The 22,232-nt window shown below is 27.1% G+C and overlaps 2 protein-coding genes across 3 annotated transcripts in view; one reads left to right on the top strand and one right to left on the bottom strand.

Moving 5' to 3' along the window:
* LOC107447589 (sulfotransferase 4A1) lies at nucleotides 1-13,233 on the top strand. Its single transcript, XM_016062530.4, has 6 exons — nucleotides 1-424; nucleotides 2,893-3,098; nucleotides 7,422-7,548; nucleotides 7,619-7,713; nucleotides 10,180-10,351; nucleotides 13,032-13,233. Exons 1-6 carry the CDS (start codon nucleotides 244-246, stop codon nucleotides 13,142-13,144), a joined length of 894 nt encoding a protein of 297 aa, XP_015918016.3. The 5' UTR covers nucleotides 1-243; the 3' UTR covers nucleotides 13,145-13,233.
* Nucleotides 13,234-14,264: 1,031 nt separating this feature from the next.
* Nucleotides 14,265-22,232, bottom strand: part of Prp3 (pre-mRNA processing factor 3) — a 33,457-nt gene continuing 25,489 nt past the window's right edge. For both annotated transcript variants that reach the window (XM_087153329.1, XM_087153330.1), the window contains exons 16-20: nucleotides 20,072-20,185; nucleotides 18,344-18,462; nucleotides 18,182-18,259; nucleotides 16,423-16,469; nucleotides 14,265-14,541 (exon numbers count right to left, since the gene is read on the bottom strand). In XM_087153329.1, coding sequence (XP_087009455.1) covers nucleotides 14,389-14,541; nucleotides 16,423-16,469; nucleotides 18,182-18,259; nucleotides 18,344-18,462; nucleotides 20,072-20,185 — 511 coding nt within the window. In that variant the 3' untranslated portion in view covers nucleotides 14,265-14,388. The remainder of the gene's footprint in view (nucleotides 14,542-16,422; nucleotides 16,470-18,181; nucleotides 18,260-18,343; nucleotides 18,463-20,071; nucleotides 20,186-22,232) is intronic.

Genomic DNA, 22,232 nt, shown 5'->3' with positions numbered 1-22,232 from the left:
TGCGTATCATCCTCAGGGATGTTTCTTAGACCGTCGCTAATAGCCCATTTTGCAGCTCTAGTGCGACGTAAATGAATTACAACTTTCTGCTATCTATCTAGCCTCAACTATAAGCTTCATTAATAAGCTATAAGCTCAAGCAAAAGACTCATTAATTATTGCAAATACTGTGTTTCAGCTCACTGCACTGAAATTTTGTCACCCATATATACCGAAGTTTGGGATGTTTAAAAACAAATTGTGATGGCTTTGCATTTAAAATACGAAACTCTTCCTAAAAATCCAGAATTGGCAGAGTCATTTGATGTTTATATGTGTAATGGCTATTCTCTCCCCTCGTTTGCTGTCAAGTTTTTAAAAGAGGAGGCCAGTTTATTTGAAGCAAGAGATGATGATGTTTATATTGTTTCTTATCCTAAAACCGGTAAAAATTTCAAGGGATTTTCTTGTCGAGTTCTATAAATTTAATTTGTACTTTTCGGTTGACCGAGCACCAGCGAAATGTTACCTACATAAATAAATGCGCCAACATAAAATAAATTAAACAACTATATATCATTTATCATATATATAAAGCTATGACGTAAAAAATAGTTCGCCGGATTTTTTCATTCCTGATGAAAAGTACTATTTAATTTATAAATTCCTTTTTTATGAAGTTTTGGAGATATATTTCCATATCAGTACCTGTTTGTACCAACTATGGGGATATTTCCGTATCGAGATCCATCACGTCAATTACAATTGCCAAGGTGCCAAATAGATTTTAAACTTGCTTATTTAAAAAAAAAAAAAAAAAAGCAGCGTAAAATGTTGCCTGGGGGGGGGGGGTGGCTATGAGTTATTTTGGCTACAACTATGTCACATAACAAAACTGAAATTAAATTGTAACATAAGGGGACCAACTTGAATTGTATAACTTGTAACAATAAATATATATATATATATTTATTAGTTCCAATCATATTTGATCCATAGTTTTGACTACGAGATATCTATTTTCTGTATGCCGATTGTATAAGTTAATCAGTGAAAAAACCAAAAAGGAAGACTTCTGAAATTAAAAAAAAAAACAAAAAAAAACAGAAAAGTATGTCTATTAAACAGCTTTATTGTTTTTATTTGACTGAAACCGGTATGCACTTGTTTATGTTCGTGTATCAATGGGTTAACATTGTAATGCAATACGTTAAAAATAAATACAAATAGGAAGGATATGAAAAATCTCCTGAATGTAAACACCCATTACATGTATGCTTAAATATAAAAGTATGGTATATTAACTCTTGCAAAACATGTAATTATTAAAAAACTACAGTGTGTCTAATAATTTGGTAAAATTATTATATGACCTGATATAATAAATGTTCTATATTTATATAATATAACAACTAATTTATCCAATAATCGAATTTATATTGTATATAGTCTAATTTAACCAACTGATACACAAACGTAAACAAGTGTAAACCGGTTTCAGTCGAGTAAGCTGTATAGTATCACCTGATAATTAAGATTTTACATGTAATATTACAGCAAGTAGAATGATTTGGCCAGTGACGGTATTTGTGGGATTAAGCAGATGAAAATGAAGTAGAATCCATTGCAAAGTAGAATCTTTATGACGACACTGCTAGCATTAATGAATCCGAATAGATGTTTTTGAATTTTAAAATTTGTACATTTATGGTCTGTTTTAAAAGTTATCATTGTTTTATATTTTTTGAAATATAATTGAATATGTTATCTTAAATTTTTGTATTCGCAATTTAAATCATTGTTTCTAATAAAAACCTTTACAGGATTCCCACGATCCTTTAAAACTGCTTAATTTTTATTTTGGAAAATAAGGGCTCTTAAGAGTACTTAATTTTGATACAAGGTTTTTAAAGTTACATAATTTTTCTGCATCACTATTACTTGATAGGGAAAATTTTTTCAGTCTTACAAAAATACTTTTAAAAAAAGTCATTATTTTATTACCTAGAATGAGACCATGCATTGAGGGTAGAGCATTTTAGAGAGATAAACTTTTTGGCTTAACTTAATATTTAGCATGATTGGCCCACAACTGAATATGAGATGCATGTCTAACAGTGAAATATAAAAACTTGTTTTAATGATTTTTTCAATGTTTATCTCAAATTTCTTTATTTACTCTTTTTTTTTAAATGTATGAAAAGAATTGCATATCTTAATTTCTGAACTTAATTTTACGATACGATTTCAATGAAATAATTAAAAATGGAATATGGTTTAGTTTCATAGACGTTTTTAACATTTAACAATCTGAAAATATTTTTTTGAAAAAACCCAAACCGGGTTTGCCAAATTTAACTGGTCCTACTTTGGCAAAGCTTATTAATTAATACAATTATAATCAGTTCTTACATTATAATAAAATTATTTTTTATTGATTGATTTTTTTAAGAAAGGTAAATAACCTGTCAGTGGTGGTATATTTGATGATAAACAATCATACTATTTTTAAGATCCTTAATTTTTCGAAAAAGTCCTTAATTTTTTCAAAAAAAGTCCTTAATTTTTGCTTTGTTTAAAGAGTGGGAACCCTGCTTTATATATAAAGAAAATGTGATGAGAGACAATGCAAAACTGGGTAAATTGATACAGTGTTATTTATATTAATCTCATTGCTTATAATGAAACGATGTTTTATAATCATCAAATGTCCGACTTTATTACCGGTCCATCTATAAGTCGATTCTCTGATTGCCAAGATCTACGATATTATTCAAAATAGATATACTTAATATATTCCATCAAGGCCTAATATCTACAATAATAATTGCTTTGCTATGAATGATGATATATTTTTTATTACTGTGCTTTATATTCAGCAAGGAAGTTAAATTTCTGTGTAAATGTTTACAGGTACAACCTGGTTGAAAACAATGGTGTACCTTATTCGCAACAAACATTTTCAAGCATTACCAAAAAATTTAGATGAGAAATTTCCATACATAGAGCATGCAAGAACAAATTACAGTTCAGTTAGAACTATGGAATCTCCACGATCACTTACGACTCATTTGCCTTATTCTTTATTACCAATGGACATCCATAAGAAGAAATGTAAAGTGGGTAATATTTTCAAACATTATTGCATTGTAAATTGGATCACATTAAACTAATATGTCAACTGTAAACCATTAATTTAGTAATTGTAGGAATTGAATAATTGTGTCAGTGCATAAAAAAAAAGTTATCAAAGTTTAAAGAAATTCTAAATTTGATATTCAATTCCTCAGTATTTTGCCAAATACAATTTTTTTAAATTATGTAAAAATTTGCAATTCTAATTTTTTTACTATTATTAAGTAAAATAATAAAAAAATATATTTTGCATGGAATCATTGTTGTATGAATGAATTTTATAAAGTTCTCGTAGTATGGAAAATTAACATTATTTACCCCTAATTTTTGAAGATCTGAAATCCAAATCTGTTGGAAAAAAGGCATGCTTATTCAGAGAAAGTAAATTTTTGTGATTGTCTCTGTAACGTTAAACATCATCTGCACTAATTAACTAGCATATTTAAGGTCACTCTTTAAAGCCTCTAAGATTGAGCCTTAGTGTGTGATTAAGCCTTAGTGTATATCAAAAATTTTTCAGGGTGTTCCTTTTTTTATGCACATTGTACTGCACAGAATCTATAGTGAAAAACGAACTATTTTTGTGCTTGTTCAAGATTAGGAAATGGTATATTTATAGTTAAACTGTATTGTAAACTCTAAAGATGCAAAAATTACATATTTTATCTGATGTTTTGAGATTATGGAACACTAACAGTTTTTTTTCTTCTTTACATTTTACTATGAAGCTATTCAAAGCTTAATAAGAAAGTTTAAAAAATAAAATCACCGACAAAATTATTACATTACACATTATATTAAAAGTATTTCACAAAGATCTTTCACCAACAATGCAAATAATATAATTTTAAGCTATTTTTTTTATTGTAAAATATTATCTAATGGTCACTTTTTTCTTAAAATACGGCAACACGAAAAAGTTAAATTGAGATTTTTAAGAAGTAAGATTTTTATTTTGGTTTCTGTCTAGCTTTTCTTTTTAAAAACAACTTATGTTTTTATTATGATGTGGCAATTAATACGGTTTCTATTACACTTTAATCTCCACTTTTTCTTTAAAATACGGTATTTCTAAAAGTGAAATGTTTAGCTTAAAAATTTTCTTTAAAAAATTGAGATCGATTTTTTTTCTTTCTGTTTTACTTTTATATGTTATCCTTGTTTTTTTATGAGCTTTTTATGACAGCGCAGCAGTTATAAAAGCGTTTCTGATAGACATTATCTCTTTAAATGTTTTATAAAAAATCTTTATCTGGAAAATATTATTTTTGTATTAAAGTTTTGTTAAAAGGATATATTTTTTTTTATTTCTCTTTCTTCAACTTAAGTTTTTTTTAATAGGTGTATGTTTTTTATTTATCTGAAATATTTCTAATTATCTTAAACATTTTTATTTAAGTGTTTTTCTCTTTAGCCCATACCAATTATACAGCTGAGTTTTAGTTATTTTTCAATAATAACTACTTATTACCGAAATTTGCCAGTTTTCTGTTACTTTTACTGTACATGCCATTTAAAACTGTTATTATATTCAATTTTGAACTTAATGCTATTGATTTTCGACGATAAAAAAATAAATAAAACTTCCTTTCTATAAAAGGTTTGTACAAAAATAATTCTGAAGAATATTTGTTGAATGAAATTAAGTCCAGTTTTAATTTGAATTAAATAAAGTGATGAGATTGATCATTTTGCTCAATAAAATAAATAAAAGATAAAATTAAAGTCAAGGATATCTCAAAATGAGAACAAAAATTGTAATTCATCTTTCTCCAAGCAACATCTAAATTTTTAAAAAATGGACATTAAAAAAATTTTAGATTACCACTACAACTTTCCAAAAAATTAAATTGCAAAGCACAATAAAGTAAAAAACAACAACATATAACCTTATTTGTCTATCTTTTTTTTCAGCAGTTGCTACTTATTTCTTTTTAAATCTTGCTAATATTAATAAAATAATATTACGAAACAAAAAAATTTGAATGAAGGATTTTTAAAATCTTTTGTAGCTTAAAAAACCGTTTTAAGATTTAACATTCATGAATCTCTTATAATTCATTAAATATGAATATATTCTAAAGCTGAAAATATATTGATACCGAAATGAATCTCATTTGAATGTTAATCTTTGTTTGAGCTTTATGTCTTTGTTTGTTTTAAAATATTTAATTTGTATTTTTGTTGCTCAATAAAATATTCATCTATATTTACTTTTCATTCAGTTTATTTTAAAATACTTTTGTGTTACATGATGTGATAAAAAACCATCTCTTTTTCTCCATCCTCATTTTTTTTTTTCAATTCATCTATTTTTTGATAAAAAAGGAAATATTTTTATTTTAAAAGGTATCAGTTTGGTACTCTTAAGTATTGAATTAATTCAATACTTAAGAGTTATTCAATAATTAATCCGATTAATTCAATACTTAATTAATATTCAAAAGAATTAAATTTTAAGCAAATATATTACTGAATCTTAATCTTCTTATTATCTTAATTTTTTTTAACTATTTAAAAGAATTTAGTGTAAATATATTGCTAAATTAACTGATTTAGTGTATTGTGTCTAAAACACACTAATGTTTACATTAAAATTATCATAATTGCTGTCAACATGTCTATATACTTGGACATGCACCCTTACAATAAAAACCCTTAATTAGACTTTGAAGAATATATACAGTAGAGAACCGATTATCCGGAACGATCGGGACTATCGCTATTCCGGATAACTGATTTTTCCGGTTTTCTGAATCTCTACAAAAAGCCGTTTTTTTAGTGTTAAACCCAACTAAAAAAAATAAATATTTTGAAATAATCTTAAAAATAAGAAAAAACGATGAGGTAATACACTAATGATTATTTCTGAAATGATGGTAAGGTAAACATCTTTCAAAAAAGAAAGAAAAATCCTATTAGGAAAAAAAAATTTTTTTTTTAAATTGCGGTAAAATTTATCGAATTTCGTTCCGGTTTTTTGGTTTTCCGATTTCCGGATAACGGGTTCTGTACTGTATATTGTAAGATAGTGAGTTATTTTCTCGTGTTAAGATAAATGTTTCGATGTGGTAAGTATATACAATGTTCCAATTTATTATTTTTTCTAAATTTTGCCTTTCCATCACAATTATTTCTCATTAATTGAAATTAAAATAATTTAAATTTCAATAAAATGAATTATCATAAATACCCGAACATTTAGTCATAGTACACTTTCTACACATTACAGTTTAAAGAAATTGTGTTAAGTATAAGATAAGATGCATTTATAAACCTTACACAGGGGTCTGTCCAGGGAAAATTTACTACCGTTTAGCAGCATCTTCACAAATTCAACTTTAGGAAAAATGGTAATTTCACAAATAAAAAAGCAAGTTCTCATGCAAACCCCGTTCTCATTGCAATCTATGGAAAAGAGCTTTTCGGGCAGCTGTCTTTCACGAAAGATAGCGCTTGTTTGATTAGATAGTGCAATGTGAAAAGTCTAGCCGGTCGCTTACGCCATATCAAAGCAAGCTTCTTTTTTTTCGCTGAGTTTTTTAAAATGAAAGATGAGGCTCTCTCTGTCTATAAACTTTACAGGAAGTCTAAATTAGAACATTATCTTAAACACTATTGTAAATTTATTCTAATAGACCTTTATTTTTTTATTAACCTTTTTTTTTTCTTGGAAACTTTTTTCTGTATGACCCAGTTAAAATTGTTCCCATTATTAAAATAACTTTTAGTGCAATAACATTTAGTGTACCGTTAAATGCATGTTTTCATTAAATTCAATTTAAAAACTTAACTATGGACAGTGATTTTTAAATTTGGATACAATTTTTAGCCCAAAATTTTACAATAGCAAAATTGTTTTTGAATGTATGGAAATTTACCAGCCGTAAATGATTTTTATTTGTAGTGTCAATTTTTGTGTAGCAAAATATTTTCTTACTTTACCATACTTTTGTGTTGATTTTATAATATAATTTTTAATTTTCACAAATTATGTCTAAATTTTCACAAAATATCCTCTTGAAAAAATCTAGACAGACCCCTGTTTCAGGATACCGAAGTTTATGTATGTCACAGGCCATAGTAAAAAACAATGATATATCAGAATGACTGCTTATAGTAAGATAATCAAGATAAGATAACCTAAAATACTAAAAATTATATATTTAAATGAACTTTTTTTCTAGATCTCTAAAAGTACTTGATTTTTCTGGTTAGTCTGCTTTTAATTGAATATATTTAGAATTAAATGTGTTCTTAGTCTAGATTTTACAATACTTTGTAATTTACGATAATGAATGTTTTAGATTTTGTATATAACAAGAAATCCAAGAGACGTTGCTGTGTCATATTATCACTTTGCTGTTATGCTCGCAGAAACACAATATAAAGGAACCTTCAATCAATTCTTTGAAAGATTTCTTCAAGATAGAGGTACAAAATTCTACAATATTAGAGTACATTGCATGTGTGTACTTATTTTTATATTGAATTATTTTTTCAGCTACTTACGGTCCATTCTTGCATCACAATCTAGAATTTTGGAACCATAGAAATGATTCAAATGTTCTCTTTTTGTTTTATGAAGATTTAAAACAGGTATGTTTTACAGGGGTAGAAATTGAAAAAAATTTATTCGCTGGTCCGACTAGAAAATAATATTAGTCTTTCTGTGCACTGTTTCATTGGTTAGTTTGCATGCCACAGTTAGACTTTTTTTTAAAAAGTTAATAAATTGAATTTAAATGAAGAAGTGTAATGCCCATGATTATGTGTGAATTTGCAAAATGTATAGTTAAAAGATAAAAACCAAAATCTTAAAACTTGTGGGGAGAGTTGTTATCGACAATGTCAACATTCCTCTATGAAAATGTACTACATCATGGATTTGAGTTAACATGTCTTATATACTAGTGAATTGGAATTGTATTTTTGTAGTGGTAGACACACTACAGTACTCCCCCACCAGAATTATATCTGTGATAGAATCTGATGAACGGATACTACTAGTTGATTCATTGCTGTTTTGTGGGAGTGCTGCAGTGTGTCTACCACTACGAAATTAAAATTCCAATTCACTAGTATATGACAAGTTAACTCAATTCTATGTAGAGGTACCTTTTCATACAAGAACGTTGACATTGTCAATAACTCACTCCCCAAATTGGTGACCCGGAAATGATGTGAACATGCCTACCTTGTCAGAAACTCCTACTTCGATCTGAACACGCCTATCTTGACAGTAACGCCCATTTCGATCTGAACATGCCTACTTCAATGGATGGTCCACATCGAACAGTTGACTTTTATTTTGACATTATCCACCTCCTCTTGCTGTTCCTACTCAGTCTCGATCACACACAACAGCCGGGCCTGTATACACTCGACTGTTAATGGCAACACAGAAGCGATCATGACCGTGATCTTAATACAGTTCTCGCGATCAGCAAAAGTGCGGTGATCTTAATACAGCTCTCGAGATCAGCAAAAGTACGGCAATCTTAATACAGCTCTCCTGGCTTCTGACAAAAAACAGCAATCAATCAACTAGCAGTATCCATTCATCGAATTCTGTCACAGATATAATTCTGGTGGAGTACTGTAGTGTATCTACCATTACAAAACCAATTCACTAGTATATAAGACATGTTAACTCTATGTTAAGGTACCTTTTCATAGATGAAGGTTGGCATTGTCGATTTCTATTCTCCCCCCAAACCAAAACAGCATACCGTCTCTTTACGATTTATTGTCCAGGGGATCACGGATAATTATTATGATGAAATTTTAGAGGTCCCGTAAAACCATTAATTATGTTACATGATAAATGTTACCATGTATATGTCTGTCAACTTTTTATCTTATATTCAGTGTGAAAGTCAAAAGCGTTTTAAATTAAATTTATAAATCACATAATTGACTAGAAAGCATAAGTTTTACTACCAAATTATATATAAAAATAAAATATCTGCATTAAATTATTATTAATTAAAAGTTATGTAATAAAACTATTCTTATAGTAAAACTAAGCATGTAATGATCCTAAATTACTTTCAGATTAATAATTTGTAGATTATTAGTAATTGATTCCTGTAAATAATATCTATGGTGTTCCTCAGTTAATCACAGTCATGAAAAATTATTTTTTGAATTCTTGTTTACAAGGGTTACAAATTAAAAACTGGGAAAACAAAAATGTTTAGTGATAAACTATGGTGGCAAAGTAAGCCAATATATAGTGTGAAATTAAATTTATTTCAAACTTGATGTTCAATGGAATGGGGTGCTCCTTAACATTAGGCATACGAAGAATTCACATGTTTATACAATTCATAACAATATTCGGTACAATATTTAATAATATACCTAGAAAAAACTAAAATTTTAAAAAATATTTTCAATCACCTGGCTTGTTTTGAAAAAAGTTTGAATATTTCTGTGATTTTTAAGAAATTTTGGTGTTTATTTGCATTTGTGGAGACACCCGTGGAAGAATTTTTTCGGACTTTCTGCATAGTATCTCTCTAATACTAATATCTTTCTGCAAGATACTTAAAAAGAGCAAATATACATGTTGCTAATTTAAAGTGACAGAAGCGTAAATTTAAAAAAAAAATTTTTTTTTTGTAAATTGAATATGTATTTTTTTTTTTTAAATTCTAATATTATGGGCGATATTCTCACATTTTGTTGGAAAATCACACACTAATTATTTCCTTTTTTCCAATGAGCATGAGAAAGGCATTTTTTGAATATAACTGGAAAAAAAGATAAAATCTTTTGAAAATTTCTGCAGAAAAGAAAAGTAAAAATCTTTCTGCCAGAACGCTGTAACATTCTGCGACAATGTAGACTTAGATTCTGCTACAGGGTGTAGACATTGTTGTACTAATTTTTCAAGAGGCATATTTATTTATTTTTTGAAAAGAAAAATTGTCCAATTGTCTTTCTGAATGCTTTAAAAAAAATGATTAGAGATTTAACATGAAAAATTTGTATGCATAAACTCTGTACTTTATTTGTGGTATTGTTATTCTTTTGATGTTATTGTTTGATTTTTTGTAGGATTTAGCTGGTTCTATTGACAAAATTGGTAAGTTCTTAGAAGTTTCTCTAACAGCTGAAGAAATAAAGTCTGTCATAGAACACTGTAATTTTAAAAGTATGTCCAAGAGTGAAAATTTAGAAATGTCTTCAGATTTAAAGACACATAAAGATGCCAAGTTTTTCCGTAAAGGTGTGTACAATTATATTTTACTGTTTATCTAGAACTTTTTAAGTGTTTAACTAAATTAACACTTCCAAATATATTATTTAGATGTATATTAGGTATTCTTTACACAGAGCTATTGTAAATGAAAGATTGTGTTCTTTAAGCCAGAAATTTATTCTCCCAAACCATTTAAAGAAAGCCTTTTTATTGTTAAAATTCCGTTACTTAAATGAAAATGTGCTTTATTTTACAGAACAGAATTGTTAATAAATTACAGAAATTTAAAAGTTCAGAAAAACAAAATTCTCTTTTTTGATCCACTTCAAAATGACTAAAAAAAAACTAGTTTTCAAAACCCTTTGCAAATGCAAATTTGTTTATAAGTATTTGCACTTGCAAAACATTGAGACTTGAAGTAATTATAATTTCATAACAAGTTAAATCATTTAATAATATGATTTCACTTAAAATTATTGTCCAATTTCTATTTATAAAATCTCAATTTATATTAAAACAGTTTTTTAAATCATATTTAACTTATGGATTTTTGCAACAAAAAAAAAGTGTTTTTTTTTTCCTGTGCCGTTATTAAATTAAAAAAAAATATATATATATATATATATATATAAAAAACCACATTTATTAGATAAAAAGAAGTTTTATATTTTCTTTAAATCTGTAATAAAATTTTTCAGAAAACGTTTTTTAAAATAGTGTTAAAATATGACAAACTAAGATAATTTTATAAAGATATTAATTTAAGAGTTAATACTATATGACTGTTATTGGTATAAAATTAAAAGACACTTATTTATGTTTGGTTATTTAAAACTGACGTGAAGAATGCATTACTTTGACATAGTAAATTTACTAATACATAGCTGCCAACCTCTAGTTATAAAAATTCAGAAGATGGACAAAAAAAATGCAGAAGAAATGCCTAAAAATGCAGAAGATTCGCAAGCGCATACTAATTACCAATAAATTTATAAAAGAAGCGGATTTTAATTATTTATTTGTAAATCCACTTAATATGAGCATAAAAAAGCAGTACTCATCTTTTTTTAAACAAAAAAGGAAATATCTTTTAAAAAAAACTTTTGACCAGCTACTTGATGGTACAATATTCATTTATTAATTCTTGATTAAAAATGTAGTTACGGCCCTGCCAAAGGCTGTTACAAGAGGAACAGCGACGTCTGACTTAAAGAAAATACTAGCTATCAGGAGGATGGGTAAAATGCAGAAGATCTTCTCTTCTGCGCATAAAAGAGGAAAAAATAGGTAAAATAAGTAAAAATGCAGAAAGCTTCTGCAAAATGCAGAAGGGTTGGCAGCTATGCTAATAAATCAACCGAAGTAACTTAATCTTTCAGAAATTAAGCTTAGTTAAAATAAATGTAACCATTAAAAACTTTTCTATAATTATTATTTTTTTCAGTGAAGCCACTTTAACCTATTTTTTTTTTAAAGAACTCGCAAGAAAATACCAACAAGATGTTATGAAGCAATTTATATTTAGTTAAAAATTTTTCTTGATAAATGTAGTTACAGAGTTAATAAAATAACAAATAATGTTAAAAGAACGAAACTAACTGAACTTTTTTATCAATTTTCTGTGATTACATTCCAAGAAAAAGGTTGGCAAAAATGGTGATTTTTAAAAAAAATTGGTTTATTTGACTCAAATCAGATTTTTTATTTTTTAATGTGCTTAGCATTACTAATAATACTTACTATTATTTAGAAACAATATTATAGCTGAAATACATTGACAAAAAAAAAAAAAAAAATCCCAACATCAAGAAGGAATTGTGCTTGATAAAGTAAATTTGGTATGCTTGTTTACACAGCTAAATGATTCAAATTCCACGATCGGTATGTAAGTTTGGCACAAGTAGCGCCACTGTGAACATGCTAATCAGGGATGCATTAAATACGTGTTCTTCAGTTCGTAAACGTTATTTCTTCTTTTTTCAATTTTATTTATTATGTTAAGTTTATGTTGTAATGTTTTGTAGTCTACTGCAAGTAAGATTGTCTTTATGCAGTAGAGTAAATTTCAAAAAACATTTTAAAAATTCATAATCAAAAGATAGTTTTCACAGGTGTTTAGCACACTCAAAATATGCCTCTTTAAATATATCACTTCTATTAATTATATTATTAAAAAAATATTTTAGAATTAATTTTTTTAAAAAAGTCAGATTTAAATCATGCCAACCCGGCCAACAAAGTATAAAAAATTTTCATCTCACTTTGCAAGGTTAGCATAGAAGCATATACAAAATTCTTTTTCCTCCACGGGGAAAGGAATTGAATATTCAGAGGTGCCTACTGGTACGATTTTCTAATCAAGATTACAGTTTTTGTATGGAATTTTATAGTTTACAGCAAAAATCCAAAAAAAGTAACACATCACTTTTTTTTTTAACTTTAAATTCATGCATAGTATTATTTATATTAAGTATATACCTTATATAGAATTCAGTAGTAAAAATACATTGAAATTACCCTGAAGTGAATTTAGCATTTCTGATAGCTAGTTTGGAATGTTGGCACCTTTGAAAAGTAAATGCAATTCTATTTTAGATCAATATTGTTTTTAATTTGGAATGAACATATATGAGTATCTGCTTAATAGAAAATGGATATATTATTTCTCAGAGTGGAATATTGACAGGAAACCTTTTTTTCCCTCTAGGAGAGATTGGTGACTGGAAGAATTATTTTGATGAGGATATGATTGAACGTTTAAACCGAAAAACCGATAAAGTGTTAAAAGAGTCTGGACTGACATACACTTATGAAGTTTGATAATAATTTTTTTTTTTACTAAAGACACATGTATTTATTAAGGTTTGGGAGTTTATTTTTAATAATAAAGTGTTTTATTTTTTTACTGACATATCATAGATTTAATTGTCTTTGTATTCAAAACACTTGATTTAGTTACTGCACAATCCCAATTATACAACACCCTTTCTGACACATGTTTCAGCATTTTTTCAATTGATGTTACCCAATTACAGCTGTGATGAGGAATCTAAAAGCAGACTAATAGAAAACAAAATGCATCAATAGGACTTTTTTTTTATGCAAGATGGTAGCATTATTTAGTATATATTTTTTTAAACTTGATTATAGCTTCTATTTACTTTTACGGGGAATTAAAATAACGGAAAATGTGAATTTGTTTCTTAGTCTAGTGAGCACTCTAAGTGCTGTTTGAGGAATATATAACTCTTTAATTTACATTGTCATTATTTAAGTATGTTCAGCTGTTTCTTTTTTTTTCTCTTAAGTTTTTCCAGGAATTAAAAATTGTTGAGCTATACTGGTGAATAATTTGCACAGTAAATTTTTTTCCAGATTTGAGTGGCAACCACCTATCTTAGTTTAATGTTCATACATTTAGCTTGAAAATGCCCCTTGATTATACAACATACACTTGGTTCCAAAGGTCTCAGATAATCAGGAATTTACTGTTTTGGTATTCAATATTTCTCTCCAGACTCAGATGAATCTTGAGTTATGCTTGTTTTAATCAATATCCAATTCACCTTTGTCTGCTTACATAAATACAAAGTGTTTTTTGTTTTGTTGATTATATGAGGTAATTTTGTCTTTTATACCACACTTAATCAGCATATTATTTAGAGATTAATGAGGAATGCTGTATAAAGATATAGCTCTAATAATATTGTGTGATCCATTTGAGGGACAGCTAAGTAAGTGAATAAATATAATTTTAGGCCACTATTTTTAAATTCTTTTCTTTAACCTTCCAGAAGACAGAATTCAATATAAATTATTTTGTTTCACTATTTAGAAACCTTAGACCGTGAATTTAAAGGTTTAAGTAGGTTTAAAATGCACTATATTCTCGAAATAAAACTCCAAAGTTTGGTTTGCTAAATTGAATACAGAAAAAAAATCTCTGTTCAATATTTTTATAAACCTTGATACTAAACACAATTTACAATAAACCTTTTTTTTTTTTTTTTTACAACAAAAAAGAATGTTTTAAAAGGTAAAAAGTCAAGTTACGGGTTAGAAGACTAAGCATCTTCTGCAGCTTCAAGAATGGATGTTCCATAAACTAAATCCCAGTAATGTTCCACACCTCTCTTTTTGAAAAACTCTCTTGCAAAAGTCTCTGTCGGACACAACTTGAACATTATGTCTCCAAAACTACGCTGTGTTACTGTGCCCTATAAAATAAAAAAATATCATTTGTAAATCGGAATAGAGAATCAAAATGAACCACCAATAAATAAATCAAATATATATAAACCAACATATCAAATATTATATCACCAAATTGGGATAGATAATGCTCTGCAAACTGTGTAACGCAGCATTTCATTTATGTGCTTGTGAGGGTACTATGGTAACTAATTAATAAAACTGAAGTGGTACGCCTTCTAATTACCATCTTTATTATTTTTTTTTTACATGCACCTGTTATCGGTTGCAGTCGGTTATTAACTAGTTTGATGAGCATTCTTCTGACTTTGTTGTCATGCCACTTTAAAAGTTCTGAAAAAATTTTGATCAGGTTTTGAAGAAAGGTTTGAAAGTATTAGGGATGTAACGCGTATTCGGTTAGCCGAATGTTCAACCAAATATTCTGATTATTTTTTTTTAAATTTGAATAGATTTAATAAAGAATAATCTAAAATTGTATTTTTACTAAACCTTATTTAAAATAGTTTTTACATACATTTGTTAACTTCTAAAATTTACATGCAGCTTGCAAATTTATATCCTGAAAGATGGATGGAAAAGCAAAATTTTAAGAATTAGATTTCTTTAAAATTATATTCAGGCTATTCAATTTTGTAGCTTTTCAACACTTTTTGTTTTAAGAATTCCATGTGGTTTCACTAATCGCATTTTTGAACAGTTGTTATGACAGACCTTGCATGGTTTTTAAAATTTCAATTTCTTAGTTGATATACAACTATATGATCCTCAAATTCTGAATTGCCCAATGGAACAATCCTTTTATGGACCACTCTAGTTGTCACTATTCCATCACAAATCCGTGAAAAAAAGAGTGCATTTTGCAAAATGCTTAAGTTTTGATCTTCTTAAAACAGACTGCATGATTTTTTGGTTGTAGTTATTCTTTTCAGGTGAGACAGGATTGAAAAAAAAAACACCTTATTAAAAACATATTTGTTTCTAATAAAATTTATGATGAAACACAATTTACATTTTAAAATTGTTATGCTACAATAGATCTTTCGAATGCACACCTTAAAACATAAGGATTTGCATTATATAGATCATTTCACACTAAACTTATCAACTAAACATGAAGAAAAAAACCATAAAGAATCAATATAAAAAAGCATTAATGTTTTTATCCTGTTCTTACAAAATTATGGTGATCTTTCAAAAAATGAAAGAAGGAACGTAATTTCTTCTGAGATTTCTAAATTTTTTTTTTTTTTTTTTTATCAATTTAAAATTCTAGCTTAGGCTTCTTATATTACACTTACTTATAAGAAGAAATAAAACAGGTTTAAATAACTACATATGTATTTAGTTATTTGCTTTTGTATTTTTTATTTTACCTATTTTATTGCTTTAACTTTTTCTTTACTCTGTTTTATAAGTTTAAAGTCAATACATATGAAGATGCAGATAATAACAGTTTTGGTTATGCCTATCATTTCAATTAATGTTATTTTATATTTTAATAAAATATGGCTGTGAATGGAGATTTTGTTACAAATTCTGATATTCGGAACACCGTGAAATTGAGAAATGGGTAAATTGAATTTTAAAAATGAGATTTTTCAGCAACCTAAGTTCATGACTTTCCATGACTTTTTTTAAAAAAAAATTAGTTAAAATCATGACAAATTTTGTTCAATACCGAAATTCATGACTTTTATGATTTCTCATGGCTTTCCAGGTGTGCAGATACTCTGTAATTGATTTAAGTTTAGGAATAAAAAAAACTTCAGATGCTGTGGCAATTTTTTAAAAAAAATTGTTAGTTGCACAATAATCTGCTGATGGTCTGATAATCAGCCTTCTTATAGTTAAGAAGATATTAAAAAATATGTATATATACTTACTTCCCATACAAGCATACATTTGTTTTCTACTTTATTTCCATGATCATCTATAAACATTAAAAAACAAAGATCAACTACGATTGTTAGCTCAATTTCTATATGCATCAACCATAACATAGTTATGAATTTCATTAATGTATGAATTGTTTCCATGTAGCACACATTTTATGATAGAAATAACTTTCGTGACAAAATCACAGCGACAGGGCGACATTGTCACAGAGCATTATAGAATTCTTGCAGAATGATTTTTCTTTTGAAAAGTAAAAATAATTGCTTTTCTTCAGAAATTTACACGTAATATTTGAATCATGCATTTAGATAATCACTTTTTGACATCATGCTCAGTTTACGACAATCGTATCATAAATCGATCAAATGTTTCAATTGTATTTCCAGCAGTTATCGATATTGAGCTGTATTTTAAATATCCCAATATATTTTAAACAATATGGAAAATTTGAATAGTGAATTTGAGTATATACTTTATAGGGCAATGATTCTATCAAGTTTTTGGCAGTTATTGCCATCGATTTCTCCATAGTTTTTAAATCAGATATTTTTTATACATTATTTATTACAACAATCTAATCACAGGATGAAACACGCATTCGAGGAGTCTAATTCCAATGATTTTGTCGCCGATCTTTATTTCGGTAATTACTCCAATGGATTTCATGATTTTTTTTATTCAGATGATTATTTACAAAATGCAAAGAAGGAAATACTTCATGCGCCCCCCCCCCCAACAAAATGTGAGAATATCATCCATAATATTAGAAAAAAAAAATTATGAAGTTTTTTTCTTGTAAACACAGTACTTTTGATACTTTAAGTTAGTAACATATATGCTTGTTATTATTAAAAGTATTTTGCAAAACGATAATAGTGCTAGAGAGTTTTGTCGTACGATAGCTGGAAAAAATTCTGCCACAGGGGTAACCACCTCAATTTGAAATTTTTAAACAAAGTAGTAATTTTTATTTGTTCAGTTCAAAATTCTTATCTGCCCTGTTATTAATAGGCTTTAGTGCGTAACTCATTAATTTCTATTTATATTAACTTGTTTAATAAAAGCTTGTCCATTTGTTAAATTTCCTCTTCTACAGTAAGGAAAAAAAATCATTACATTATCGATTTAAGTTTAACTTTTAATGGGTGAGATTTTTCCACACTAAAGTTTTTAAAAAAAATTTTATTAATAACACAATACTTACTTTGATTGACTAAACAATATTTTAAATATAATGGAGAAGATGATCTTATAAGTGTTCGAAATTAAAGATTAAAATATGAGACAGGGTTAGCCAACAGGTATTTCAACAAAAAATAAGCAACTTTTAAGCACTCAAAAAATATTTGTCACTTATAAAAAACAAAACAAAAAAAAAACAATCATAATCAGGATATGTGCAGTAATAAAAATTATTTCTTCTTATTGCTTAAAGTTCTTCATTTATAAACATAAAATCAACAAAATGCAAAAATATTTTTAAAGACTTTACATAATTATGATAAAATAACTAGTTTCCGATACATATTGCAGAAAAAATTGTAAAAATCTTATTTTGAAGGAGGGGAAAGAAATTAAGCCTTTTTACGAACACCCAATGAAAAAAAAAAGCATCTTTAAGGGCTTCTAAAAAATGTAAATCAAAAATAAGCATTTTTTAAAAGCGCTATGCATCCTGTGAGATTTTACACTAATATTGTTGTTTGTGTTGGGCATGAGTTGCATATACAGAAGAGGGGAACTTACTTCCATCTCGAGAATCTTCTTCATTCCATTTAATCCTTTGAAGCATGAGGCGTTTAAACTTTTTTTGCTGATTAGGACCTTCATTTCAAAAATGATAATATTATAAGTATTTATTTTACACATGGTTATAAAGGAAGAAATATATGATAATGACACACTCACCTCCCTCAACAACAACTACATTGATATTTCTGTATAAAATCACACATCCAGTCATGTATAGCTGCTTTGCATTCATTTCAACTTTAAATTTTTTAGCAGGATTGCTGAGATTAAAAACCCTAAAAGATACATCAATACATTACTTAATGCAAACATCACTTACGTAATTTATGTGGTCCACCCAATGAAGTGGTATATGAGGTAGTGTAGTGTGGGTTATGTTGCCTCTGTGACTTAGGTTCACAGACCAGTAATGTTAAATAAGCAAAACTTCCGGCATCATAAGCGGCACAGAACATAATAGTTCAGTGCAGCAATTAAAAGAAATGGAGACGCTATACACATATCACATTTTAATAAAAACTTTTTTTTCACCTGCCAACCCATCTACAAGAAAAGATTACGAATTTTTCAGGATATATTTTTCTATTTTATTATAAATAATAATAAAAAGACCAAAATATAAATTTTTTAATGAATTAAACCTGCCAACATTATTCATGTATTCTAAATGAAATTCAATATAAAAGTGTGTATGTGATTAAAGTAACAAATGATTGATGCTGTATAAAGTAACTTAATTAAACTGTATTATTAACTATGCCTGATGCAATAAAAATAGGAAACAAAGAAAGATTTCCAGGGCACCCTGAGTTTATTCGAAGGTCATGAGCTAATCTTGTTAATGGGGTTTAATAATATTAAATTTTTGGTTATGTATAGTAATAAAAGTTACATTTTATAAAAGAATATTATTTATAATTGTTAAAATAGATAACTTCTATATTATATACAATTATTCTTCAATAATATATAATATAGATGGTTAAATAATAAAGAAATTTAATTAAAATAACTAATTAAGTTTGAATAGAGAAAGGCATTTAAAAATTGTTTTTAAAATAATCCATTGATAGTTGACAACAGTTAAGGCAGAATACCACAGTAAGGTTGTTTTTTTCGCAATTCAACTGTAAGAAACCAGAAATCATAAGCTGAAACTTGTACAAATGATAAGCATTTTATATTAATTTATCGAATATGTTTTCAGAAACTTTAAAGGGTATATAAAAACAATGTTATTAGACTTTATACCTTTCATTTTTATCCAGTAAATTTGACATGAATATAACTAACAGTATACTTGTGCATATAACCAATACATGCATATATTACCTATTGACACATATTATTAAACATACATATCCTTTACTCCTAAACCTTAGATCCTTTATATAATTTATACTTTACTTACAAATTTAACAAAAATATAACTAACCATATTTTCTGTGCATCTAATACACTTATACATGTGTATCTCTTAACCATTGATATGAAAAAATATATCATTTACAAGAAAAATTACATTATTAGACTTTGATTTATCGATTGTTTAACAAACCCTAAATATTTTTTTGTCCAAAATGTCACCATTTTATTAATATTTTTAAAAGTTTAATCCCTACACATAATGAATGATATGCTATCTGAAAAAAATTTAAGTGAATCAAATAAAAATTAACACATATACTGTGTTTGCTCTTTAGACTTCTCTAAAGAGAAAATTTTAAGTTTAAATTCCAAAAATGTTGAGGAACTTCAGGTTCATTTTCTTATATTTTTATCTTCTAAAGTATAAACTGTATTTACCAAGTTGTTTGGGAACCCATTATTTCAGAAACAGTGGAAAAGTCCTAATTAAAAGGTAAAAAAAAGAAAGAATAAAACCTGTAGAGAGCTACATGGACACCCGTAGAAGTATCTTCTTTGAGTTTTCTTATTTTCTTTTCTCGTTTTTGTTCAGCAGTGAGCTTTCGAGCAGCGTTAGCTTCTTCGTGAGCTCTACAAACAGCAATAAATCGATTACAATTTATAAAATACTTTTTTAAAGTTTAGAATCAAAAAGAAATTCTTCAAATTTCATTTAGAATTTGAAGAAATACCTTGTGCATTGCACAGATTCATGTCCACAGCAGTACATATCACACAGAAAGAAACACAAAGTACTACACTTCTCACAGAAAGTTCAGGCATTAATAATTATAGAAATTAGCAAATATAACATTTTACAATAAATAGAATTAAAATATATTCAAAACTTCGAGTTTGATATTTTATTAAAACATATTCAAATGCAAAATCTTGTAAAAGTCATGATAGTTTAATAAGCATAACACATTGATACATTTTTGTACTTTTATAGAATATTATTTAATAGCTTAGTTATTAAATTAATCATTAATTATTTGAATTATTAATATTCATATTGTTAATTACTTAATACATAAAAATATGTAAAGTAGGGGCTAAAATTCATGATTTATATCTAAATACCAATTTTTGTTGAAAGTTTCAGCGACATTTTATTTTTGTAAAAAAGTTTAGAGTATAATAATTTTCTGTGAGAAAATATCTCCAAGAAATCAAGAATTTTTTTTTTTTTTGAAGGAACTATTTTCTTTAATTATAGTAAACTATCAAGATACTTGTTTATAACTCTTTATGACAAATACTTATTCAACATATTTATTTACAATTGATACACACATTTTAACAATGAATTCAAATTTACATCACTTTATAAAAATGACCTTGATTACACTTTTTACAATTAAAAAACTAAATAATATACAAATTATTCACCAGCATATGATCATAAATTATATAAAATAGAATTTGGTAAATAGAAAAGTGTTTAAAAAACTTATAAATGGCGTTTTGCAGAATTTTTAAATATTACTGTATTTTGATCTACTAAACCATCTGATAGCTTTTCAAGGCCATTATCCGACTAGTATCGATAACTTTGTTTTTAAAATATCAAGATAAAATTTTAAAACACTTGATTATTTGTTTTATCATGTGTAAAAACTTATGAAATTAGCAAAAAAGATTTTTTTTCTTTAATTGGACAATTTTTTGGTGATGATAAGGCTTTTTTTTTAGATACATGCTAAACATTTTTAAAAAAATTTATAGCCTAAAACAAAAAATCCTTTGAATATTTTAATTAGAAGGCTATCAACCATGTTTTGAACAATTATCTTAACAGCATGGACATATATTATTATGTTAGGGATCAATGTAGTCCAGAGCCGGATTATACCTTTCGTAGGCCCAAGGCACAGAGCCGGATTATACTGTTTGTCTACGATAGGTACTCTGTCCGCCATTCGTCTGGAGGGGTGGCGGGGACTATGGTAACGAGGTATGATTATTTCAAGTAGGGGTGCGGGGTCCCTCTTTAAGACTGGTTTCGGTGGGAGAAAAGGAGACTTCTTTCTTCGATCTATTGTATTAGCCCTAGAGTTAAGAGAAATGAGCATTCGCGCCTGAAACATCGTTTAGAGTGTGTGATTCCTTTTTTTTAATCTTTTCTCTTTTTCAAAAGCTTCTGTTTTAGAAAAAAAATTTAAAAAATTTAGATGTATGTATGGAAATTGTATAAAATTGTTTAAAGCAGCTCAATGTTTTATTAATAAATAACTCATCTATAAATTTATCATACATAGTAAATTGGTTATTAAGAAAAAAATAAATTTGCTAATAAAAACTGTTTTTAATAAATAGTGAAAAAAACTGTACAGGTTACAATAAAATATGAATAAGAAAACGTAATTTAAGCAAAAAAAACTTCAGATAATTTCAGATGGTTTGATGGGTGCTGATAAAAATCATCGTTGATAGTTTTAGATTTCATCCTAGTTGCGGTCACTTGCTTTCAGTTTCAAAAATAAATAAATAAATAAATAAAATATTTAAAAATTAATAATCAAAACAAAGATATTTAATATTTCTCCGGCACAGATAACGTGAACTATTTTTATTTTCAGCAAAAGTTTTATCTCCTTTTAAAATCAGAGTTATTAAGTTTAAGCTCTTCACTTTT

This window comes from Parasteatoda tepidariorum, chromosome 10 (genome assembly GCF_982258835.1).
Source record: "Parasteatoda tepidariorum strain Cologne lab strain chromosome 10, Ptep-v5.0, whole genome shotgun sequence".
Lineage (NCBI taxonomy): Eukaryota > Metazoa > Arthropoda > Arachnida > Araneae > Theridiidae > Parasteatoda > Parasteatoda tepidariorum.
This window is presented reverse-complemented; position numbering and strand designations above follow the sequence as displayed.